The sequence below is a fragment of the Penicillium canariense genome (genome assembly GCF_028826845.1).
Source record: "Penicillium canariense strain IBT 26290 chromosome Unknown utg000006l_segment0_segment0, whole genome shotgun sequence".
Taxonomy (NCBI): domain Eukaryota; kingdom Fungi; phylum Ascomycota; class Eurotiomycetes; order Eurotiales; family Aspergillaceae; genus Penicillium; species Penicillium canariense.
In genome coordinates, this window is record NW_026622733.1 from 2,936,786 (window position 1) to 2,958,881 (window position 22,096).

General features: G+C 48.2%; 7 protein-coding genes across 7 annotated transcripts; 5 read left to right on the top strand and 2 right to left on the bottom strand.

Moving 5' to 3' along the window:
* Positions 1–553: 553 nt before the first annotated feature.
* N7482_009019 (FAD-dependent oxidoreductase) lies at positions 554–2,697 on the top strand (the record flags this gene model as incomplete). Its single annotated transcript, XM_056691143.1, has 13 exons — positions 554–765; positions 822–1,053; positions 1,114–1,251; positions 1,320–1,494; positions 1,548–1,713; positions 1,771–1,840; positions 1,906–1,943; positions 1,994–2,129; positions 2,186–2,218; positions 2,267–2,325; positions 2,384–2,420; positions 2,483–2,627; positions 2,678–2,697. 13 exons carry the CDS (start codon positions 554–556, stop codon positions 2,695–2,697), a joined length of 1,461 nt encoding a protein of 486 aa, XP_056540908.1.
* An 864-nt stretch (positions 2,698–3,561) lies between these two features.
* Positions 3,562–5,800, bottom strand: N7482_009020 (uncharacterized protein; the record flags this gene model as incomplete). Its single annotated transcript, XM_056691144.1, has 6 exons — positions 3,562–4,470; positions 4,553–4,751; positions 4,799–4,923; positions 4,971–5,021; positions 5,070–5,689; positions 5,785–5,800. The coding sequence occupies 6 exons, from the start codon at positions 5,798–5,800 to the stop codon at positions 3,562–3,564; spliced, it is 1,920 nt and encodes a 639-aa protein (XP_056540909.1).
* A 1,015-nt stretch (positions 5,801–6,815) lies between these two features.
* N7482_009021 (uncharacterized protein) lies at positions 6,816–7,904 on the top strand (the record flags this gene model as incomplete). The annotated part of the gene is made up of 1 exon (XM_056691145.1): positions 6,816–7,904. The coding sequence occupies one exon, from the start codon at positions 6,816–6,818 to the stop codon at positions 7,902–7,904; it is 1,089 nt and encodes a 362-aa protein (XP_056540910.1).
* A 2,533-nt stretch (positions 7,905–10,437) lies between these two features.
* Positions 10,438–11,871, top strand: N7482_009022 (phosphoesterase superfamily protein; the record flags this gene model as incomplete). Its single annotated transcript, XM_056691146.1, has 2 exons — positions 10,438–11,007; positions 11,059–11,871. 2 exons carry the CDS (start codon positions 10,438–10,440, stop codon positions 11,869–11,871), a joined length of 1,383 nt encoding a protein of 460 aa, XP_056540911.1.
* Positions 11,872–14,697: 2,826 nt separating this feature from the next.
* On the bottom strand, positions 14,698–15,284 carry N7482_009023 (phosphoglycerate mutase family protein; the record flags this gene model as incomplete). Its single annotated transcript, XM_056691147.1, has 3 exons — positions 14,698–14,725; positions 14,779–15,001; positions 15,089–15,284. 3 exons carry the CDS (start codon positions 15,282–15,284, stop codon positions 14,698–14,700), a joined length of 447 nt encoding a protein of 148 aa, XP_056540912.1.
* Positions 15,285–16,741: 1,457 nt separating this feature from the next.
* On the top strand, positions 16,742–17,821 carry N7482_009024 (uncharacterized protein; the record flags this gene model as incomplete). Its single annotated transcript, XM_056691148.1, has 1 exon — positions 16,742–17,821. The coding sequence occupies one exon, from the start codon at positions 16,742–16,744 to the stop codon at positions 17,819–17,821; it is 1,080 nt and encodes a 359-aa protein (XP_056540913.1).
* A 2,853-nt stretch (positions 17,822–20,674) lies between these two features.
* On the top strand, positions 20,675–21,656 carry N7482_009025 (Pyridine nucleotide-disulfide oxidoreductase class-II; the record flags this gene model as incomplete). Its single annotated transcript, XM_056691149.1, has 2 exons — positions 20,675–21,088; positions 21,153–21,656. The coding sequence occupies 2 exons, from the start codon at positions 20,675–20,677 to the stop codon at positions 21,654–21,656; spliced, it is 918 nt and encodes a 305-aa protein (XP_056540914.1).
* Between the last annotated feature and the right edge of the window lie 440 nt (positions 21,657–22,096).

Sequence of the window (22,096 nt, forward strand, 5' to 3'; positions counted from 1 at the left end):
CTAGAGCTGGATAAGAGAGTATATCTCGGAGAGATACGGCGACCAAGAGGTACCAATTAATCGATAAGCCAATGGTTGAGTACGATAGATGTAGTAGTGGATGGACAGATCAATTGATTGGCTTAATGAAGTCATGTGCTTGGTTAGGTGATAAACCTGGCAGAAAAATAGCGGGGAAAGTATCGATACTATGTTATTTTCTTGGGACCATGTACTCCATATGTTGGGAAGAATCCGAGAGGCGTTATCGGAAGGAGCATGGATCGTTCGGTAAGTCTATCGCCACCAGCCTGGAAAGAATCCGAGAGGCGTTATCGGAAGCGTGTCCCCGCTATCCTGGGAAGACTCCGAGACGCGATATCGGAAGCAGCTAGATTGTTCGATAAGCCTATCCCCGCTTTGGAGATAATAAGCCGCATTGGTAATAAGACCCAGTCTAGTGTTATCAAACATTGAGTATTTAACTCTTGAAAAACATCGTATCAATCTCAAGACCCTTTCCCTCTGCGTCGCTTTCCAGATAGGTCGAAATTGTACCCTCAATTTTCTCAAAATGGTCTCTCCTGATTCCAACATTATCATTGTTGGTGGTGGTGTGTTTGGTTTGAGTACAGCCTTGTGGCTGACCCGTGGTGGGTATAAAAACATCACAATTTTCGACCGATGCGCTTTCGACAAGAATTATTATAACCCATCAAATGGCTGTGATGGGGCGTCCGCGGACATTAACAAGATTTTCCGGATGGCGTATGGGGAGAAGCACCAGTAGGTAGTCCGCAGGGCACCGCATCTAAATGAACAGTAACTGATCTCGCGTCTAGGTATCAAACACTTGCCATTGAGAGTAGAGACATGTGGCTCGAGTGGAACAAGGCCATCCGCGAAAGCGCTCCCTCCGAGCTTCCAGCCGGCCTCAGTCCCGAGGATCAGCTCCTATGGATCTGTGGTGTCTGGTTCCTCGCGGAGGGCCACGAGTTGCGAGACTTCTATGCGGAGAGTCTTGAGACCATGAGAAAGACAGCACCTGCCTTCCGGGACGCGCAATTTGTCCGAGTACGTGGATCTAGGACTGAGTCAACTCGATATCCAGTAGCTGACTGGTAATTACCATAGGGCAATGCGGAGGACGAAGAGCGTCTTGGCAAGATCGACCCAAAATGGCTCGAGAAATTCCACATTATCGATAAGATGAACGACGGCGCGTCTAACGGCTTCTTCGATATTAATGCCGGAGTCAACATTGCGGACAGGGTAATTAGTTTCAAGTGCCCATGGATCCCATCTGCTTTATTGGTTACTAATGAATGAAAACCCCTCAGGCTTGTGTTTACGCCCGGTTCCTGTGCGAGAAGGCTGGCGTTAAGTTTGTCCTGGGCGATCCCCAGGGCAAGCTACAGACCTTGATCGTCGAGAAGAATGACCAAGAGAAGAAGGTCACAGGCATCAAAACATGTGATGGGCTGAGCCACTTCGGTGATCTTGTGATAGTCGCCTGTAAGGATATCCCCCATGTCCTTAGTTATTCAATACTGACCTTCCTATCCTAGCTGGCGGCTGGACTGCATCAATTATCCCCGAAGCTCATCGTGCCGTGGAGACCACAGCAGGCACAGTGATGTTTATCGATATTCCCAAGGAGAGAACAGACCTTTGGGAAAGGTTCAACGTCAAGAATTTCCCTATTTGGCACTACCGCAGTGGAGACGGTGATGAGTAGGTTTCACTCGCTTGGAAAGGCAAATCGCCTCTTTTCTAATGATTTTTATTCAGTTACTACCAGGGGAGTGGTTTCCCTATTAGCAAAGAAGGACGACTCAAGATTGGCTTCCGTGGTCGCAAAGTAAGCAAAAATTATCATTTTTAGTGTTACCTGTTTTATCATGCTAATTACTGATGATTTTGCAGTTCACCAACTTCGAAGATCATCCCACGGAACCAAACCTGTACGTTATAGAGAGTTGTGAACCCAGCTTCGAGTGCTGACATGATATAGCCGTATTTCAACTCCGCGAACCAAGTACACCAAGAATCCCATCAACACAGTCCCATTGTATGGCCTTGAACGCATGAAGGCTGTCATTGCCAAAGCATTCCCTGAGCTGGTGGAGTTTGGAATTACGGAGAGCAAGGTATACTCGTCTATCCCGCAAAGCCGTACACCTATATGCTAACCTGAGATCTATAGCTATGCTGGTACACCGATAGCATTGACACCGATGTAAGTAAATTTCGCCTGAACCGGAATATCTAGCTCACCATTAAACAGTACGTCATCGACTACGTCCCCGGCTATTCGGATTCGCTTTTCATTTGCACTGGTGGCTCGTAAGTGCTTTTGCCATCACTATCCAACAGAGATCACCATTTAACTCGATTTTTACAGTGGACATGCCTTCAAGTTCCTACCGATTCTTGGCAGAGTAAGTTGCCACTGTACGCCATACTCTTATCGCTTCCATGGCTAACCTCGCGAAATTTACAGCACGTTAAAAACCAACTAGAGCGTGTTCCTGATCAGTTCACACCTATGTGGAAGTGGCGTGTGGCCGAGGAAGGAAAGCCCAGCAACGGGCTATTGGAGGGAGAGACAGGTCCTAGAGTGTTGAACAAGGTTCAACTGGCTGATCGTAAGTCTTCCGACCTTAATACATGGAATATTGCTAACATATCCTTACAGCTAGTGACTTTAAGTTCTAGAAATGCGAGGGCTGAGAAACGCTCAAAAGATGGGTTAGTATGCACCGGGCCTAGGTGACGGCAGAGGCTCCCAAATAGAGGTAAACATCAGTGTTTTATGTTCTTTCTGAATAATTCATTGTGACGAAAAATGAAAACTGTATAATGTGGAAATAGAAGGCTTTGTTATGTTGATTATGCATCAAGTTAGTGAGTTATCTCAAAATGTGCCCTCGGGTCAAATTACCGACCGATTTTGCTTGGCCAGTAGTAGTATAGATACGCCTGGAGAGGCCTTCGCCAATGAGAGTCTTTACAGCCGTTATATTGTATAAGTAGTTTGAATTGTGCAAGACTACAGTAGCACACCAAAAGTCTGAGACTACCCCTTTTACCGCCTACTTTGCCGCCTTGCTAATATAGCCTAGTTTACTACGTCGCGCTATAGTATCGCGCTCAGTATACTAAAAATTGAATATTATAAGGTTTTTTAGTGCGGCAGAATCACTGGCAGAAACGGGCGGTATAGAAGGGGTGGTCTTAGACTTTTGGTGTGCTACTGTAGGTGAACTCCTGCCTGATTTGAAGTAACCCACAAAAAAGTGTAAGCTGTTCTCTAGTAGCCCACCCTCAGGATAGGATATTTAAATTGAAGCCGTCTTCTACAACTCTGCGTTTGAATTACAATTCGGTTGCAAAAACCTGCCGTTATTCCTCATCATTGGGTGTCTAGAATATTGTGGTGATTATTGGTCTCACGTCGCTTATCCTGGCGTTACAGGCAACAATTATTATTGCGCTTATCATCATTTAGATCATAACTCCTCATGGGCTTGAGCCAACGAAAGGATTCTGCACTATTCTCTGTTCCATTCATCCTTGCTCCTATGAAAAATAAGGAGTGAGAAGATCCTCCCGTGATGGTCCCAAGTTGCCCTCCTGCTCCGGAGGTGGTAAGCTACTTATAAAACCAGTCAACAAAGGATCAATCCCGCCCTCCATACCCAAATCTGTGATTTCTGCCATCCACTGCGCCAAATCCCCTGGAACAGGGTCAATTAACTGCGCTGGATCACACGGCAAAGTCACCTTTGTAGAAATCTTGTCCACCATCATCGTCATGGTACGACTGGCCAGCACCTGAAAGATATCCCGGTATGGGCCCGCGGCCTCCCATCGTTCTGCCATTAACACCAGAACGATTGTGCAGTCCGTACAAGTACTGCTAACTTTGTCCTGTCGAACCGTCTCCCGAGCTCTGGCCGATGTCCAGATGCAGTGAAGGTATGTTAATCCAGCAAGGACAAGCAAGTGAAGAGAACCCCAGGTAAAGCTCGTTGATGTTCCCATGTATTGCCGACGGTAGCCCTGGCAAACTTTCTCTGCAGCTTGCATGCATTCAATAAAGTATTTGTCTGCGCATCGTCGAGTGCTGTCTGTCAATAGGCCACGGTAGAGAAGCAGGATGGAATGATTATAAGTCAGATCAAACCAATCTGTGCTTGAAAATACAGACAGCGACGGTCCAACGTGGGACGTTATGCGAGGTGTTGAAGCCAGCCAATTGTCAAGCTGAACCCGTAGGTCGTGGATAGGGTCATGGTATGTAGAATTGGCCGGGCTATGTAGCCTAGAATCTGAGTAGAGCGCAGTATGAATGCGTGCCCAGATACGACGAAGACGGAATGTGTGAATGGCACGGGACATATTCGTTGTCGGTTCAGGAGAAGATGTCTGGGGCGTTTCATAGATTGAGGTATTTGTAAGATGAAAATCATCGATATCCATCGGGTACTAATGTCGCAGCAATGAGCCTGAGCGTTCCACAGATTCGCGTATTCATGGTTTTGAACCCACGACTATAGGAGTAAAATACCTCGACATCAACATCTTCGTAGGCAATACCAAGTGGCCGACCCAGAGTGATAGCAGAGGAACAGTCCAGTCCATAAGCACACCAAAATACCCTCTTCCGTAGCTCTAGTTGAAGAGGGCTCGTACTCGATCTGAAACGGTTGGCGCTGCGATGGTAGCCCAGCTCAATGCAATGGCGCAGTGCCAGCCCTGAGAGCTTCCTGTTGTATGTGAGTAAATAGTTTCTCAATCGGCTGGATTGTCTTACCAAACTGAAGGACCAATCGGAGACCGGATAGAGTACATTGCGCAGCATAGCACGGCTTGTATAGCTTCTAGATTATCAAGCGCTAGCACATGGCCGATATGGAGTTCCGCCGAGACGTAGAATCGCTGAAACCTCGTCAGCATATTGTCATGTGATGTGCGTTGTTACATACCTCGGCCGAGTATCCAGAATGGGGTAAAAGCAAAGCCCCAATGGCATACACCTAGAGAGTTAACTTGGTTTCCCTGCAAGCCACGATGAAACAACCTACTATGTTGAGAAAGAATAAAGGAACAAAGCTTGTGTTTATTGCTTCCAACGCTTCTGGCCTTCTCAGGCTCGCCTCCCAATCTCTAAACGTTGCTTCATGCAAGAATGGATACTGGGGGTGAACATTATGGAAATAAGCGTTGCTGAGCATAACGGCAGTGTCGTAATCTGGTAAAGGGCATGGAGAAACAATGGACTCAGGGGCCTTATTTCGGCTAAGTGCATTGATGTGGTCCCTACGATCGACTTGTCGAAGGGAAGTGTTGATTAATCGTGAGAAAGCAAACGCAGAAGATGAACCAAGGTAGTGAGCTTCTGCTCCAGGCGCATTCAGAGCCAGCAGCCCGACCTTGGATGCTAAATCACCCACCTCATCTTCCTGCTGTTTAGCTCTAGGTATACTCGATTTGTTGCCGTAGTCATTGTTGATAAAATGTGGTCCCGGAAAATTATCGACTTCATTTTCTGCGCCATGAAAATCACACGGAGTGAGAGGAGCACTGGCCACACCTTGGGGGAGCTGCTGCAGGATACTCTCAAGGAGAGCCACCCGATCTTCAAGGGTTTGAAGGTAATTCCGGGGCAGATGTCGTTTCGTTGTCCGATCTTCCACCAGACAGACTGCCGTCAGGAATGAGCCACCAGACGATCAAGTGCAACGAGACAGAGGGAACTTAGCGCTCTTACCTAGCCCAAAACGGTGACAGTTTGCACACGCTGGAACCCGATCATCGCACTATCGCGAACTCTTGGTTAGCTGACGACAAAAGGGAGGAATGTCGCTGTCTCAAGAATTCTACCTTCAGCTTTCTTTCTTTGCAGATTGTGCAAGCCAGGAGTGTTCTGCCTCGATCACGTATGCGCTGAGGACCTCTAGCGGGTTGAATTCTCGTGTTTTTAGCGTTTTGATTCATGATTGCCAAATATCAGGTAAGAGGAACGGTAAGTTGCCGTCATGTCCAGGATAAGGGGGGCGGGCCCTTATCGGAGTTTCCTACGAGATTACATCATTTAAGTTTGGTTCACCCATGGAAGAGCCTAACCCAACCGCGTAAGCGGGACGCCTAATCAACTGCCGACGTTTTCCTATCAGCCGGCCTCTCCCGGGCCGAAATCGCCCCCCTTTTCGGCTGACGCGAATCCTTTTTCGTGCATCGCCTTGCATCTGCAGCCGCCGCCGAGATATTCATATTTGCATTTCAAAGTCCTTTTTTTGAAGATATCAAGATCGTCATTTTGAGGCGGTCATTCCGAATCCGGAGCGCGGGAAAATGAACCCGGATGATTCCGAGGACGGAGGTTCGATCTGGTGGCTGATGGGGTCTGCCGGATACAACTACTCGGAAGTATACGAACAGCCAATGAGAGGGCACGCTGATATTTGAAGATGGAGCAGGTTGAGCAAGAGTGAGTACGAGATTCCTTTGAAGCCGAATCGGTCGTTGCAAATGCACGACATGGGCATGGTCCGGACGATCTGGAATCTAGCTAGGGCAAGCGTGGCCTGGGCGAGTATTGCCTGACGTTTAATCTATATAAAGAATGGGTTCCTCGACATCTGGAATAAGCAGCTCTCACGAAGTGCTCCCCGAATACTCCGAACAACTTCTGCAAAGGCCGCTATAAGTGTTCCTAGGAATTTGATCAATCCTTACATCTCTCAGGCAGTCAGTCAGCTACGCCCTCCAGAGACTATTCAACAAACTTGATCCTCGCGACGAAGAACGATCTACAACACCACATAAAAATGTCAAGTACCTCCATGCGGGTTGCAGTACTTGGCACGGGCGCGATCGGCCTCGCCTCCATATCGCTGCTACTCTCAAAGGGGCATGAGGCCGTAGCTTGGTCGCCGCGGGGCCTCTTGCCTGCTGGTCCGATGCTTCTTACCGCGGAAGGTGCTTTGGAGCACGAAGCGACGGTGGAGGTGGCGGCAACCTGCAGCGAGGCGGTGGCCGGGGCTGATGCAGTGTTGGTCACCGTATCTGCTACCGGGTACCGCACGGTGCTGGAAGCGCTGGCTGCGTGCTTGCAGGCTGGCCAGCCGGTCATAATAAGTGCGCAACTTTCGCTGGGCGCGCTTTTCCTTTCGCGCCTCCTGGCCCGCCGCGGTATCACCGCCCCCATTGCGGCTTGGGGTAGCACGATGCTCAGCGGCGCCCGCCTCGCACCTAACCGGGTGCTTCTGCGGAACATTCGTGCTGAGATCGATGTAGCTGCCGTCCCACGCAGGGACGGCGAGGCAATGCTGGACCTTTGCCGCACACTCTTCGGTGACCGATTCCGGCTTCGAGATGGACTGATTGCAATTACGCTGAGTAATGTTAATCCCCAGAATCACCTCGCCATCGCCATGTGCAACCTGTCGCGTATGGAAAACGGGGAAAAATGGCGGCAATGGGCCAACACTACTACCGCAGTCGGCCGTCTGATGGAGGCGCTTGATGCCGAGCGTTTGGCTATCGCGGAGTCGTTTGGCGTGGAGGTGCGCAACATCCGGCAACACCTTCATCGCTCTTTCCATGTGCCAGAAGGCCCCGTTGGAGAGATGGCAGCGCAGCTCGCGGCTGGGTCGAGTGACCCTCTAGGGCCCGCCACTCTGGAGTCCCGCTATGTGCTAGAGGATGCACCATTCGGTCTCCCCGGGACAGAACTGCTCGGCCGCATGTGTGGGCGGCCCGCCATCCTGCACGAGTCAGGCCTAAAGCTGATATCTGCTCTGTATGGCCGCGATTTCACTGCTGAGAATGACATCCTACCCGACCTTAGCCTAGATAAGATGGACGCTGCCTTGCTCCAGCGAATGGCCGATGAGGGATGGCAAGAGGAGCCTTAGGTTGTTGGTAATTCAACCCTTCTCCTATCTACGGGCTCATGGCAAACTCGTCGGTCTTTGACTTGGGTCTAATGTCATCTGTTAGGAGGTGAATGAGGAACTTAAAAAACAGGATTCATCCACGGTTTTGCATGACGATGGCGTGCGTGGGCAGCTTTGAATTTAGAATATAAACTAGACGGGTGATCGTCTGGCCCATGTGTCATTTGTATAAAAATGGTTATAAGAAAGAATGGCGTTACTACAATACAATCCATTCAAGCTGCAATAACGGGGCTTCATCGTATGGGTTCTGAGTCAAAAGTATAATACCACCACGCCTTATGACAACCTCCCGAGGCGAGTCAATTAATTACTTCATCCTACTGATATGACTAGTATACTACCTGACTATGTAGAGAAGCCAGATTATTAACCGGTATTGATAAATAGTCCGATAGAGCCCCTTCTTTCCTCTATAATAGAGTGAGGAACTAGCTGTTAATACCCTTTCATTATTGAACGAACTAAGGGGCTGTTAGAATTTGCGTACAGGGACATGCAGTTAGTACTATTGAAGGTTAATCTCAACCCTTTGTAATTTTGGACCAGCAATGACACCCGAAATATATCCAAGGTGATATTTTGTACCTCCGGTGAGGCGCGTTACCCTCATCGGTATGTTTCTGCTTAGCACATATAGGACCCGTGTCGGAGGTATCCTAGTGGAACTCGGTATATTTGCGTTGCCACACGTGTCGTTTGCTTGCTATTTCGCAAGTCTAAAGCTACATTTCCATATCTCAAGATTGGAAATAGGCGCCGAATGAGCCTGAGGACACAGCAAGAGGAAAAGGAAAAGCCGACTCGCTGTCATGATGGATTTCCGTGGAGTTTATAATAATCTACCATCTATGAGGACTCAAGAAGGGGTTATAATTTACCTTTGGACCTGGTAGCCGATGGAAATGTCCTAACAATAGCCAATGTGGCACCAAGATCACCGGGCTCGTCGCACATATAATCCGCGGGAGAAGGAATACGCACGATTATGAGGAATCACTCGTATACGTAGAAGACAATAATGTCTTGCGATAAAAGATGAATATTAAGCACAAGTATAGTCAATCAAACTACAAGACATAGCGCGAGGAAGCAAAGGAAACAGACTCCCAAGCGTTCAGGGGAAACCAGATACGCCAAGTGGGTTACTCATATCGGAAATCCTCGGCTTCTAGTTTATGCTTCATACTGTATATGTACAGTACCGTGGCTGTTCATTTGTATTTGCACAGTGGTACTTCCCATATACACCGCCTTCTTTTATTATCCGTACCTTACGTTCTCGATGAGATGAACGCACGCTCCTCCCCCTTCTTCTCTATCCTCTACCCAGTACCGCCTTGCAGTAGAGCGCAGGGTATTGGATACGAAAGTCGGCACCCTGTTACTGTAATTCAAAACTTTCTACGGAATATCATATGGAGGACCTTGAACGACAGTAAAAAGGTGGGTCCCTGGGAGTGCCAAGGCATAACTTACAAGCACAAATGAACTCTGACAGTACGTCTTTTCCGGTAGCGCAAAGTTTGAAACTACGATATTTCCCCCATTGCCGACTTTTCTGCCGGATAAAAATCTGCTGAAACAACTGGCGTCAAACCACAACAACCTAGTATTTTGTACACCACACACCCGACCCAGTAATTGCCATGCCAGGCGAGGCATTGTAGCCGGTAATTAGCTAACATACAATGCGTTGAGTTTAGGAAGAACGCGGTATAGGTAGAGGGTACTAGGCGGTGAGTAGGAAATAGTTTCAAACTTTTGCACAGCCACTGTAATATGACAGACTATGCACTATTGGTATAGGCTAGTATGGGAGATGTCCAATGGGATGATATAATTGATCAGATTGATGATGATATTAGAAAATCAGGGTTGTTGCCTGTTGAATGGTTATCCCCTGGCTGTACGGACGTATTTCTGTCCGTGCAGCCGATACTCGGCTGTTACAAAGCCTGAGTTTCCCTATAAGCCAGAATTACATAAAAAAGCATAAGAAACGTTGGGCACTTGATGAATAAGCTCGTTCTTAGTGGTAAGTTACCACTCCACATATTTGGACATAATATCGAAATGGAACATGACTGTATACTACTGTATAGTGAATTTTTGGTCTAGCGGTTATATGCCTAAGATTATGCGGTACCTAACTCCCCACTTTCTTCCAGTCCGAGCCCACACCTCGTGGGTGCTTAAACTGATCTTATTGGAGATATGACTTAAATTTCCCATCGGATCTCGCGGAGGATCTTTTTTACTCTGCTTCCAGTCTGAGCTCCGCCCGTATACAAGCATTTTGGATGCGAGCGAGATCCCGGCTATCATACAATGACGCCCACGTGGGCTGAAGTCAAGCAATTCCCATCATGGCTTCCATCCAAAGATCAAGTATAAAGACATTCAGGTCTGCCACTGCTGAAGACTTGTTTTCTATACAGAGGCAAATTCTTATTTTCTCAACAGAAAAGCGCGAGATAGCCCGCCAAAAATGCATCCCAGTGCTCTTGTTGGCCTGTTGGCCTTCGCCGCCGCGGCATCGGCTGTTCCCACCGAACCTCGCCAGGCTCACTCGTCTTCTTCCATTGACAACCTGAAGTCCAATGTCAAGAATGTCGTTGTTCTCGTTATGGAGAACCGCTCTGTGGACAATCTCCTGGGTGGCCAGACCATTCACGGTCTGGACAACCCGATCAACAATGGTCCTTTCTGCAACCCCTACAATGTGACCGATCCTTCTCAAGGATACCACTGCACCACTGCGAAGGACTACGACTCTGTGACTGATGATCCTAGTCACGCCGTTACTGGTAACACTATGGAGTTCTTCGGCCAGTGGACCCCCGACAATGCAATGATTGCCGATGGCAAATTGGTCCCAAACAACAATGGTTTCATTCACGAGCAGATCCACAACCATGGCGCGACCGCCAACGAGACTGTGAAGGCTATGCTGGCCAAGCAGGTCATGAACTACTACACTGAGGAGCAGACGCCTGTTATGACCTCTCTTGTCCAAAATTTCCTGACCTTTAACCACTGGCACTCTGATGTCGCCGGTGTAAGTGAAGACTATATCACTATTTCGAGATTCTTACTAATTGAAATCTAGCCTACCGACCCTAACCGTTTCGCCGTCGTTGCTGGTACTTCCGCTGGCCATGGTAGTAATGACCACACATTTGGTACCTATGCGTTTACCCAGCGCTCTATCTTCCAGCAGCTGGGTGAGACCAATCACACCTGGCTCAACTACTGGGACATCGCTGGTGGTACCGGCCCTGAAGCCCACTGGTTTGCCTGGACGAAGGCTACCAACAACACGAACAAGGTTGTTCCAATGACCCAGTTCCACGCCGATGCCGCTAATGGAGTTCTGCCTGAGTTCTCTTACCTGAACCCCTCCTGCTGTGGCGTTGGCACCACCTCCATGCACGACAGTGGGTTGATCTCCGACGGCGAGGCTTTTATCAAGCAGGTATATGAGTCTCTCCGTGCCAGCCCCCAGTGGGAGGAGACACTCTTCGTCTTGACTTTCGATGAGAGCGGTGGCTTCCACGACCACGTTCCTCCCCCTCTGGCCATTCGCCCTGACAACCTGACCTACACCGAGAAGGCTCCCAATGGTGAAGAATACACCCTTGAGTTCAACCGTCTGGGTGGCCGTATTCCCACTCTCCTCATCTCCCCCTGGGTTAGCAAGGGCTACGTTGAGCAAAAGGGTACCAGTCACCATGGTCAGACTGTGTCCTACTCGGCCACTTCCATCCTCCGCACCCTTGGCTACCTTTGGGACTTTGAGCCCTTCAACCCTCGTGTTGAGAGCGCTGCCTCATTCGACCACCTGATCCGGAACTCCCCTCGTAAGGACGCCCCCATCAATCTTCCTACTCCCCAAAAGTTTTCCAGCAAGATGCGCAAATAAGTGGTGGAGCCGCAAATTCGATGGGCTTGGGTGAAAAATACTTTTATTTCCTTTGATAGAACCCAATATGATATACACTTTTGTTGCAAGGTTTTTCGTCCCTTAAATTACCTCACGCCATTATACATACCTAAATTGTCAAGTTATCACACATATAAATGGAACCGTGTAATACTGGCAGTGAGCAGATGGCTTTCCGCTTTGCCTTGCGACGATCTTGGGTGTTGATGACTGCGATGGCACTCCCCTTGGCCTGCTAGACTCCGCGGCATCTGCTGCGCCCCTCCGTTTCGTCGCGTGCCTGGCGGCATTTGTGGATGCTCCATTTGCTGCCTCAGCAGATTCGGTAGGCGTTGGATGCATCCCTGGGTGAGAATCGATGAGAATTAGCTGCTAAATGGTTATACGCTGGATCAGTGAGGCTTTGGATGGAGTTTAGGCCCCTGGCTGCGGCGGTTCAATACTGCTGCAATGGCCTCGCCTCGAACGGGAGATTTGCGGTCGAAAGAGAAGTGGCTCAGCCTGAACGTGATTATTCTTGATACACACGGCGCATTTCGCCCGGCGGCGGCCGTGGGCATGCATTCAGTCCTTGGTACCATGGCTCCCTACGCAGTGTCCACATTGAAACCTCGCGCCTACAGTTGCGGGCGATGTGGCCATAGTCCTGGCAGTGGGAGCACTGGCGGAAGGAGATGGCTACCATCAAAAGACTGGCAGTTGTGCATCTCGCTGTGCAGGGATAGGCCCTGGGGAATCGCAGAGTTGACAGCTTCCGCACTATTAAATTCAACGATCAGTGTAAGCGAACTGTGGTCGTGTCTCCTTTACCTACCATAACGACTTCTTTCTCCCCCTGGCAGGCATATGACATTCGAGCTGCGGATCAATGCCTTTGCCCTAGTATTGGTGGGTGCAAATCTTGCGTAGCGTACCCCATTAATTGTTCCTGTGTGCTCAATGGAACCTCAAAGACAGACGCATCATTCGAGCCTCGAAATATTTGAGAGAATACAATGCCATCCCGAGTACATGCAGGTCGTATCTTATATCGATGATCAGGATGGAATTTGGACGAACTGCCGTAAGATTATGCTTTTATCATACCAAGATTGATCTGCATACACATGATGAACAAATTGGGTTCGAGATAAAGTGGGAGTATTTATCAGGAAGGTCAATTTCTGGGTCTCTGCCCTTGAGTCAGGCAGTCTTTTTGCCGGTCTTTATGTGCAAGAGCGCAACCGATGCTAAATTTTGTTACTTTGACATCGGACTCATCCTACAGTAAGATCCATCTCGCCAATACACAGATTTGGCTTCTCGCACCGGTGATTGGGGAGAGCCCTAGCAATACTAGAGTGATGCTTTGTGGTACAACCACCTCTATTGGGCAGTGCTTTGATACTGCCAAATATTCTTCTTTTGGAGAATTCTCAGAATGGTACTGTTGTGAAATGAGACTTGTGCAGATCAGGAATACGGCCGCTGCATCGTAAATTATTCCTTGTAACGACTATATGACATGCAAGCTTCCGACATGGAAGGTTCCGGCCTGTAGGTGTAGTAGTCGAAAGAGGGTCCATCTCTCCTTTCCTTCCTCAAATTCGGTGTCTATGTTAAATGGAATCTTCTTCTTGATGACTTGCCAAGGGCAACATTACTGTTTATATAAAGAAGCAACCTAGTCAATTGGAAAATAACTTAGACATTAAGGTTCTAGTGAATAGCCTTTCGTATCCCCTTATAAATAACATTAGTAATTATTTCTCTGAAATATATTAGGAGTCTCTTCTGGTATTAATGAGGCTTCCTTAATCCTCCATCACATTTATCTATTTTTCTTTATTCTATTCCTTTTCTTTATGTCGATCATGTTAATCACCAAAAGCGCCTTAGAGTATTATGAACCAAGTTCCTCTCGAACTCAAACCTCAGCACACCTGGTATAGTTAAATAGCTAAATTAGCCGAACAGTTTGGGCGACTCTCGTTTTGCTTAGTAGAACACCAATACAGATTAGTATATATTGTTGAACAAAAAGGGGGCGTCCCGTGTTTTGAGCACTGTGACGCATGACAGACGATGGACTGGGAGAGCGAAGGCCCTGTGGTCAGACGATGCGGAGATCAACTGAGGGATATGTGAAGAAGGAAGCAGCTGATCGGACTAACCTGATGGGGCCCGTTTGCATGAGAGCTCTCTACAACACGGCGGACACCTCCATAGTTTCTTCCTTCTTCACTTTAGTTGTTTCGTTGAGTGCACCTGGTTCATTCCAGCTGGCTCCTTCGTAACAAGCACTGTCAAATGAGACATCAGGAGCAGGAATCTTCATATCTTCTAACATGAATAAGCTAGCCCTCGCTATAACTTTTCAGTAACATCATCTACCATATTGTACCAAACAGTCACCGTCACCGTACTGAAACAAAGGACAATGTTTTCGCTGGACAATCGCTTTACGGGCCCATAATCGCAGCTTATGGTGGTATCGAGGCCATTCTGCAGATTTTAAATTCTTGTGGCTCTGTGTAGTGTCGCTGGCCGAGAGCTTTTGACATTGCCATTCGAATTTGGAGGCTGTACTGCTACCCAAATGACGAGATGGGTGAATATATGACTTCAAACTCTGGGTTAGAATTAGTCAAACAACTTCTGTGAATTTTGCGGGCGAATTTGTAATTCTAGTTTGCAAAAGCAAAAAGACCAAACTAATCCGGTTTGACCACGCAGCATATCCTTGAAAGCGACATATAGGTTCTCAGCCTAGTCATCCAGACCAGGGCAGTCCTCGCTAGTCACACTGACAATAGAGGTGTTAGGTTAGGGATCGGTCCAAATCAGGTTGTAACTATAACCATATTTAGATAATGTTGTTAGAGTTCAAGTCGCACTTTCCCTAACCTGTCATCGGGGTAAGAAGGCGCATCACTGTCGCCAAGTGCAGTGACGATATTCGTCAATTCATTGTGCTCCCAGCAGATAAGAATCTTGCCGTCTCCCGTGTAGCTATCAACAACACTCTGGACACAATCAGCATCATCACGCTCACAAGATGTGTCAACATCAAGTCCAAGGCTCTCCGCCAGAGGAAGGACCGTGTCATATGGGCACTGCTGCCAGCCACCTGGTTCAAGTTTGTAAGTTGCGCAATGGCACATGGCTTTTGTTTTCCTCTGTTCTTGATCCGCATGAAGTCAAGGAAATCAAAGACCACTAATTGACATAGCAGATCGGGGGGTCTCAGCCATAATATGTCCAATGTTGTAAGAGGAGCTCGCAGAGAAAACATTCACAAGGCATTGAGCACGCTCCTCGCCCTGGCTACTTATTCCGTTTCCGCTGGAAAGTTTCTCTCCGTGGCGGATAAGGTAAACAGTAGATTGAGCAGTGGCTGTGGCCAGCAGCATGATCGACACAAAGGATTTCGGACCAGTCATCATGGAGAATACTACTCAGGAGGAATTCCCGATCGTGTTGAGGCAAAAAATATAAATTTTGTTGTAGGTCTATTGGGGACAGAAAAGAGTGCCCCAAAGGGTCTCTTATATCTGAGAGCTGATCGGTCGTCAGCAATTTGGAAAGTCAAAGTGTGCTATGCCTTTTGAGATCTATTGGGTCGTAAGTCACTACAATATACTAATTCTATAGTCTAACTCCAAAGCAGTAAAACAGTATCGCAATACGAGGCAGGTGGGAACGAAACTTCCCTTTCGCGAAATCCCCGGAAAATCATATGCAACTAAAACTAGTCAAAAAGATCTACGTTGCTGAATGTAACATCATGGGTCAAATCTCACCTTTCACTGGGCGTGAAACTGCTAAGAATGTGGTCTTTTCTTCTGTTTTGAGCTTTGACGCTAATGGCAAAGCTTGAAAATGATAAGTTTCGCTATTAGTTGAAGTAGTGGATCTTGACTATGGTGACGGATGACGTAAACCAAGATTTAAGGAGAAGGAGACACCTGTCCGGTCATTCAGTGCATAGAAGAATTGAAGGGTCACACTTAGCGCAGACCAAATAGACCCCATTAGGGAGGTTAGACGCGAACAATCCGAATACAGACCACATGGGTAAAAGGAAGCGCTTGATAGGCTTGGCGCTCGGGAAGAGCCGATGGCCCAATTACCCGCATATTGTGTCTGTAATGGCCTTTCGTTCCGCTATGCGTATTCGAGAAAGCAGGAATGTTTCATAGTCGTGGCTTCTGCATTAGATAGCCGGCTTCGACCATACTCATTCTAGAGAATATTTACAAGGCGGAGTTGCAGTTAATGGCTCCGTGATATCCTATGGGATTCAGGCTTCATTAGTAGAGAGAATTACGGTAGCGGCTTAATTATGGGGAAAATAAGTAAGTAGGGTCGAATTAATTTTATTGAGGAGGGTAGATTGTCAACGCATGGAGGGGTAACTTACCGCTAGGAAGTAATACATATGTACTGTAGTTTTTAATTTTCCGAAAACATTGTGCGAACAAGGGATATTACCTACACTAAACCCTGCTAGGGAATAGAAAAAATGGACAAAGAAAACAACATGACGCGTTTCTCGGAAAGGGAGCACACCTTGAAGGAAACAACCGACGCAGTTTCTTCTCAATCTCAGACAACCGCCCAACCCGCTCCGCCATGGACACCTATCCAATCTACAGCTGCGTGTCGAACCCCTGCTACCCCGCCAAATCCTCCAGATCTTGAATTTGGAAGCTACCGGGGAAGAAGATGGTCTGAGTGCGTACATTACATTAATACCTTGGAAGCTCACTCCGCGCGGCACCCCTACTACGACACCGAGGCTCGCAAAGTGGAGCTCGGGGCAAAATACATTTCGCCCACGCTGATGGAGAGGTGGCATATTCATAAAATGATGCCTGGGGACCTGTCATGGATTTCGTACTGTACGTTCCTGGCTCAGCAGCTTTCCCGATACGGAAACCACAAACAAACCCATGAGGGAATTACACGTGCCTTCCAAAAAGTTGCTCAACCTGTGACACATTTTGCTCTCTGGTTAATCCAGTGGGCACCTGTCGCTCCCGAGGTCAGCAGTCGTGAATTTGTGGCGTCCTTGTTGAGAGGGGTCCTCCCCGATATTCGCGCCCGTGCACAAAAATCATACACGCAGTTCTCAGACTATACTTCATTTGCTATGTATCTCCAGGAAGTCGAAATCTCCACTCCGTCCCGAGCGAAATTTCTCGCAAAACGGAATACTATTGCCGTCCCAACCGATGAGCGTTTCGTCCCAATGAATACAAATGAAACTAGGCGCCAGCTTAAAGCAATTTTGCCATCAGAACCGCCGGGACAACCTGCCTGGCGAGTTGAGGCTTTGTCTCCACCTGAGCGCTATAGCCAATTCGAAGGTCGACCATCGCCAGAAGTGCCGGTCCCTCGGGACCTGCCGCTCTACTCGGCACGCAGCTGGTCTGAATGCAAAACTTTCATGTCCAAATTGCAAGATTACTTCGATAAGTACCCAGACCACTGCAATGAAGCTCGCAAACTCGAGATCGGCAGGGATAATCTGTCGCGTACACTGCTTGAAAAGTGGGACGAGCATGCCGCCCGCCTTAGAACAGCGACCTGGCTCGCATTCTGCGTTTTCCTTGTTGACCGGCTTCCTTCCGAAGGCGCAGGAAACTTCAAGTATAGTAATACTTACCAAGGAGTCAATCAATCTGTGTGCACCTTCGCGCTCGAAATACTCCGTTGGGCTCCGGCTAACTTCGGCGTGACGCATAGCCGCCTGCGGCACCTGTGGGACAGGGTGCTGCCCGAAATCCGTTCAAGCGCCCATAAAAACTGGGATGATTTTGACGAATTTCATGTCTTTGTTGCTTATCTGCAGCATGTCCAGGACTCCTTTTCATTCCGAAAAACAGGAGAAGATTCGACAAAGCTCCCTTCACGAAAGCGCTTTCGCGTCGATGACAGCCCTTGAGCATGGAACCTCGGATTTTCCTCTTCTGGGCGAAACTGAGGACTCATTCTGAGTTGAGGCTTGCACAGTGGCGTTTTAGATGGTTGGTGATCTACATTCCTTAGTCCTTTTACGACTTAGTTGAGGGCGTTCAAAACAGTCAGCGTCTTCATTCGGAGTGTGTACGAATATCTCAGGCTGAAGATTTTGGTGTCGGGGACTGAACAACATCTGGAGACTAGTGTAGTAGTGTTTGATCGATTGATTGATTGGATCTGTCAGGCGGTGAGCCCGATTTGCCGGCAGGACACTATACTGTAGCAGCTACAGTGGTGTTACTTTAGTTTGAAACCCTCCGTTTTGACCGCCTTAGCCTACCGCCCACTACATTCGGCTAACCGCCCCTGACTACGCGCTGCGATACGCTTAGTATAACGCATCTCCCCCCCCCCCCCCCAATTATTTTATGCAATTTGAAGCTATTCAGACACTAAAAATGCCTCCTCTTCGCATAGGGTAGCAATACGATGCGCCTACTAGGCACCCAAATATTGCTACACGACGATCTGGCTACCAACTTGCCCCCTACGAACGTATTAAGATTATTGAGCTTAAATCGATTGGCTGGACCTACAAAAAGATCAACGAGCGTTATCCTTATATTCCAATCAACACGATGAAGACAACGGTGGCTAGATCTAGCCTACGAGGGCCTACCCAAGAGACACTCCCTCGATCTGGCTAACTAAAGAAGCTTAACGAAGAGGATAAAACTAAGCTTCTTAACGCTATCGATAAGAACCTACGAGTCAAATACGACGACCTCCTTGTAATAGTCGATAATAAGGTTAAACGAATATCGATTTGGAGACTCCTTCGTGAGGAGAATCGACGAAAATGGCTTGTGCTTCAGCGACCGGAGCTTACCGAAACCTACGCCTAATTACGTCTCGAATGGGCCGAACGAGTACGTAGCTATACCGAAGATCAATAGAGAAAGATCTTTTGGACCGATGAATCGACGATTGAGAGAGGTAAAGGGGCTCGTCGCGAGTACACCTTTACCCGACCATGCGACTAAATCGCCGTACGAGATGTCGACCCAATATCCGTATATAAGGGTATTAAACAGATGTTTTGGGCTGCTTTCTTAGGATCTGGTCGGCGTTTAGGGCTTATACCACTCTTTAGAGACCCAGATTTACCTCGGGGAGGTGTTAATCGATGGGTTATCCTCGAATTATACTAACGTATGCTTCTAACATTAATAAATAGTATCGAGGGTGCTATTTTTTAACAAGATAACGCCCCTATTCACACTGTACGCGTTATAAGAGACTGGCTTAAAGAACAAGCGTTTAAAGTGATGGCCTGGCCACTATATTCGCCAGATCTTAACCTAATTAAGAATCTTTAGGCGCTTCTTAAGGCTAAAATCTATGATATGTATCCAGAGATCAAATGTATGCCTAATAACGAAGAAACCTTGGCGTTTTTGATCGCTGCTACGCAAGAGGCTTGGTCAGAGATAGATCTTTCTATACTAGATAATTTAGCTATAACGATGCCTAACCGGGTGAAGCAGGTAGTTAATAACGGTGGATGGTATACTAGTTATTAACTAGTAAATATTGAATGCGAGGTTTTAGTACGGCAGAAAGGGTGGCAGAAAATTATATAATCAAATGGGAGGGTTTCAAACTAAAGTAACACCACTGTACCCTAGCTAGGTAAACTAGATCCTATGATATTTGACCGCCTTCTGTCCCCCAAACCCCACTCTTCCATACTCTCCCGCTCCCCTCATTACCAGTTTCACCATATCCTCCTCGCATGATCTGGGCCTGGTCAAAATTCTCCTCCCTCCGAATGTCCTCCCAATCGCTCTGCCCCAGATCTAGGTGTTCGTTGGTCGGATATCTCGCTGTGGTGTTACTGATCCTGCCTGTCGCCCCGTCGGAGGCAGAAAATCCTGGCCCTGGATGGGTGTATAAATCGCAGATTGGGCGCGCTCGTAACTGTCCTCGCTGGTAACGCTATCAAACAGTATCAAACGTTAGCACTTAGAGTAAGATTGAATTTAAAGTGGGTCTCGAGATCCTAGGACCTCTGGTTATCGAGATGTGGAGAAATTGATTTCGCCAAGAGATAGTTGAGTCCTGGAGAGTTACATCGCTGATTAGCTAGCGTACATTCTCGCCAATCTGGTATTGTTTTGACTTTGAGACGAGGCTTTAGTGCCAAGATTGCTTGCCCCGAAGACCAATTTGACGAGGGGGTCAGGGGGTGCAAAAACTCAATCATCACGTATTCATTTATCCGAGGCAGCTCGGTTTCCCTACAGTCACTGAGCAGAAGTCGTACCTTCAGACCCACATGCTAGTCAGAGTGTGACCTTGAAAGCTCTGTTGGTCATATAGGTGCGTATCTAAACCAGGGACCATATTCACCATTTACTGAAAACATGAGAAGACTGTTTGTCACAACAAGAGGGAAACATATAGCCTGGGAGACATTCTTTATTACTTCGCCTTTAAACCTTTACCTAATAGATAGGCCTCTACCTTAGGAAGTAATTACCTGTTACACGGGTGCTTGCTGAGGGGGTATATCGGAATATATAGAGTGGTAACTTACTGCTAAGAATGGGCTTAGCCACCAAGTGCCTACTTCTCTTACATTTTGTACATAATTCTTCCTTACACGTGGACCTAGTCAATCTAATCATCGCAATCCTATTGGACGTCTCACTTAACAGATAGCGCTAAGTTCAACAATAAACCCCGCACCACGTCGGGTGGTACCACCGCAGAGTGGAGTACTTGAAATCATGTTATTATCTGCTGCTGCTCTGCTTCTCCTGCTATATGAGCCATGAAAACCATGATAGTTGACGCCCTCATTCTCGGTGCAGGCCCGGCCGGCCTCGCAGCAGCCAGCGCTCTGGGCCGTGCTCGCCGACATGTCCTGATCATCGCCGATTCCGAGTATCGCAACCGTGCGAGCCATGCAATGCATGGGGTTCTGGCTTGCGAAGGGATGAATCCGATCGACTTCCTCACTCGGAGTCAGCAACAGCTCACAGCTCTATATCCAAGCATTCGCCTAGAGTCTGATACTGTCCAGCGCGCCGCCCGAATTGGTACCCCAGAGAGCCCAGCATTCGAGATTGAGACAGCTACGGGCGCAGTTTACCAAGGCCGGCGCCTTATTCTCGCGACCGGTGCCATCGACGAGCTCCCGACCGAGATCGCCGGGTTTGCGACCTGCTGGCCTGACCATTTACCAGTGCCTACTCTGCGACGGCTTTGAGCGAGCCGAGCGTCCGTTTGGCATCGGGGTCCTTGCAAAGCCCCTATCGACGTACCATGTGCATCTCGCCCTACGGGCCCGATGCTTTAATGACCGCGTGATCGTCTACACCGACGGTCTCCTCTACACCGAAGTGCAGCGGTGCGAGGCTGAGAAGCTATTTGCACCCGCCTTGGCCCAAGGTGTCACTCTACAACATACGCCTATTAGCCGTCTAGAGCCGCTACCCGTCGAGAAAGGTCCTGGGGTTCACGTGTATCTAGAGGGTGGCAAATCGGAGCGTGTTGACTTCTTAGTGTATAAGACGCTAACTAGACCCGCTAGCGCCCATTTAGCGACGCAGCTAGGGCTCCAAATCAGTGAAATTCCTGGCCAGGGCTCGGTTATTGCGTGTAAAGAGCCCACTGGGGCGACTAGCGTGCCGGGGTTATTTGTCTGTGGTGATGCCGGTAGTCCGATCAAGGGAGTGGCTCCGGCGATGGCGCAGGGACTCTGTGTTGCAGACGTGGTTTGGGGGGGTCTGTTGGAAGAGGATAAATCTTAGAAAGAATGTCTTTTACCCGACGTTCTTTTTAATAGACTATATGGTGTAACGGGCTAGCGCCCGATTCAAGGGGTTGACTCTTGGCGACTTCGGTGCCTGGGCTCCGGGGCATGTATCTTATAGTAGATTGTTTGGCTATTAAAATTGTTTCGTCATCTTCATCCACAAGCAGAAATAGTCAACTGGCTATATTGAAATCAGAACCCTGATACCAGAAGCTCATTCGCCGCCTTTGAATTAGCCTGCTCCATCGCTGAGAAAAGGAGAATCGATTAGCCCTATAGGGTCAAAGCCTAGTATTCCACATCGGAACCATACCATAGCGTTCAACACATTACCAGCTTCAAGGCTCTCCACTTGTCCGGGAACGAAAACATCTAGCTTGAACTATTCACGGCCGTCAAGGGCAGGTTTAGCATGGAGGAGCACAGAGATGAGCC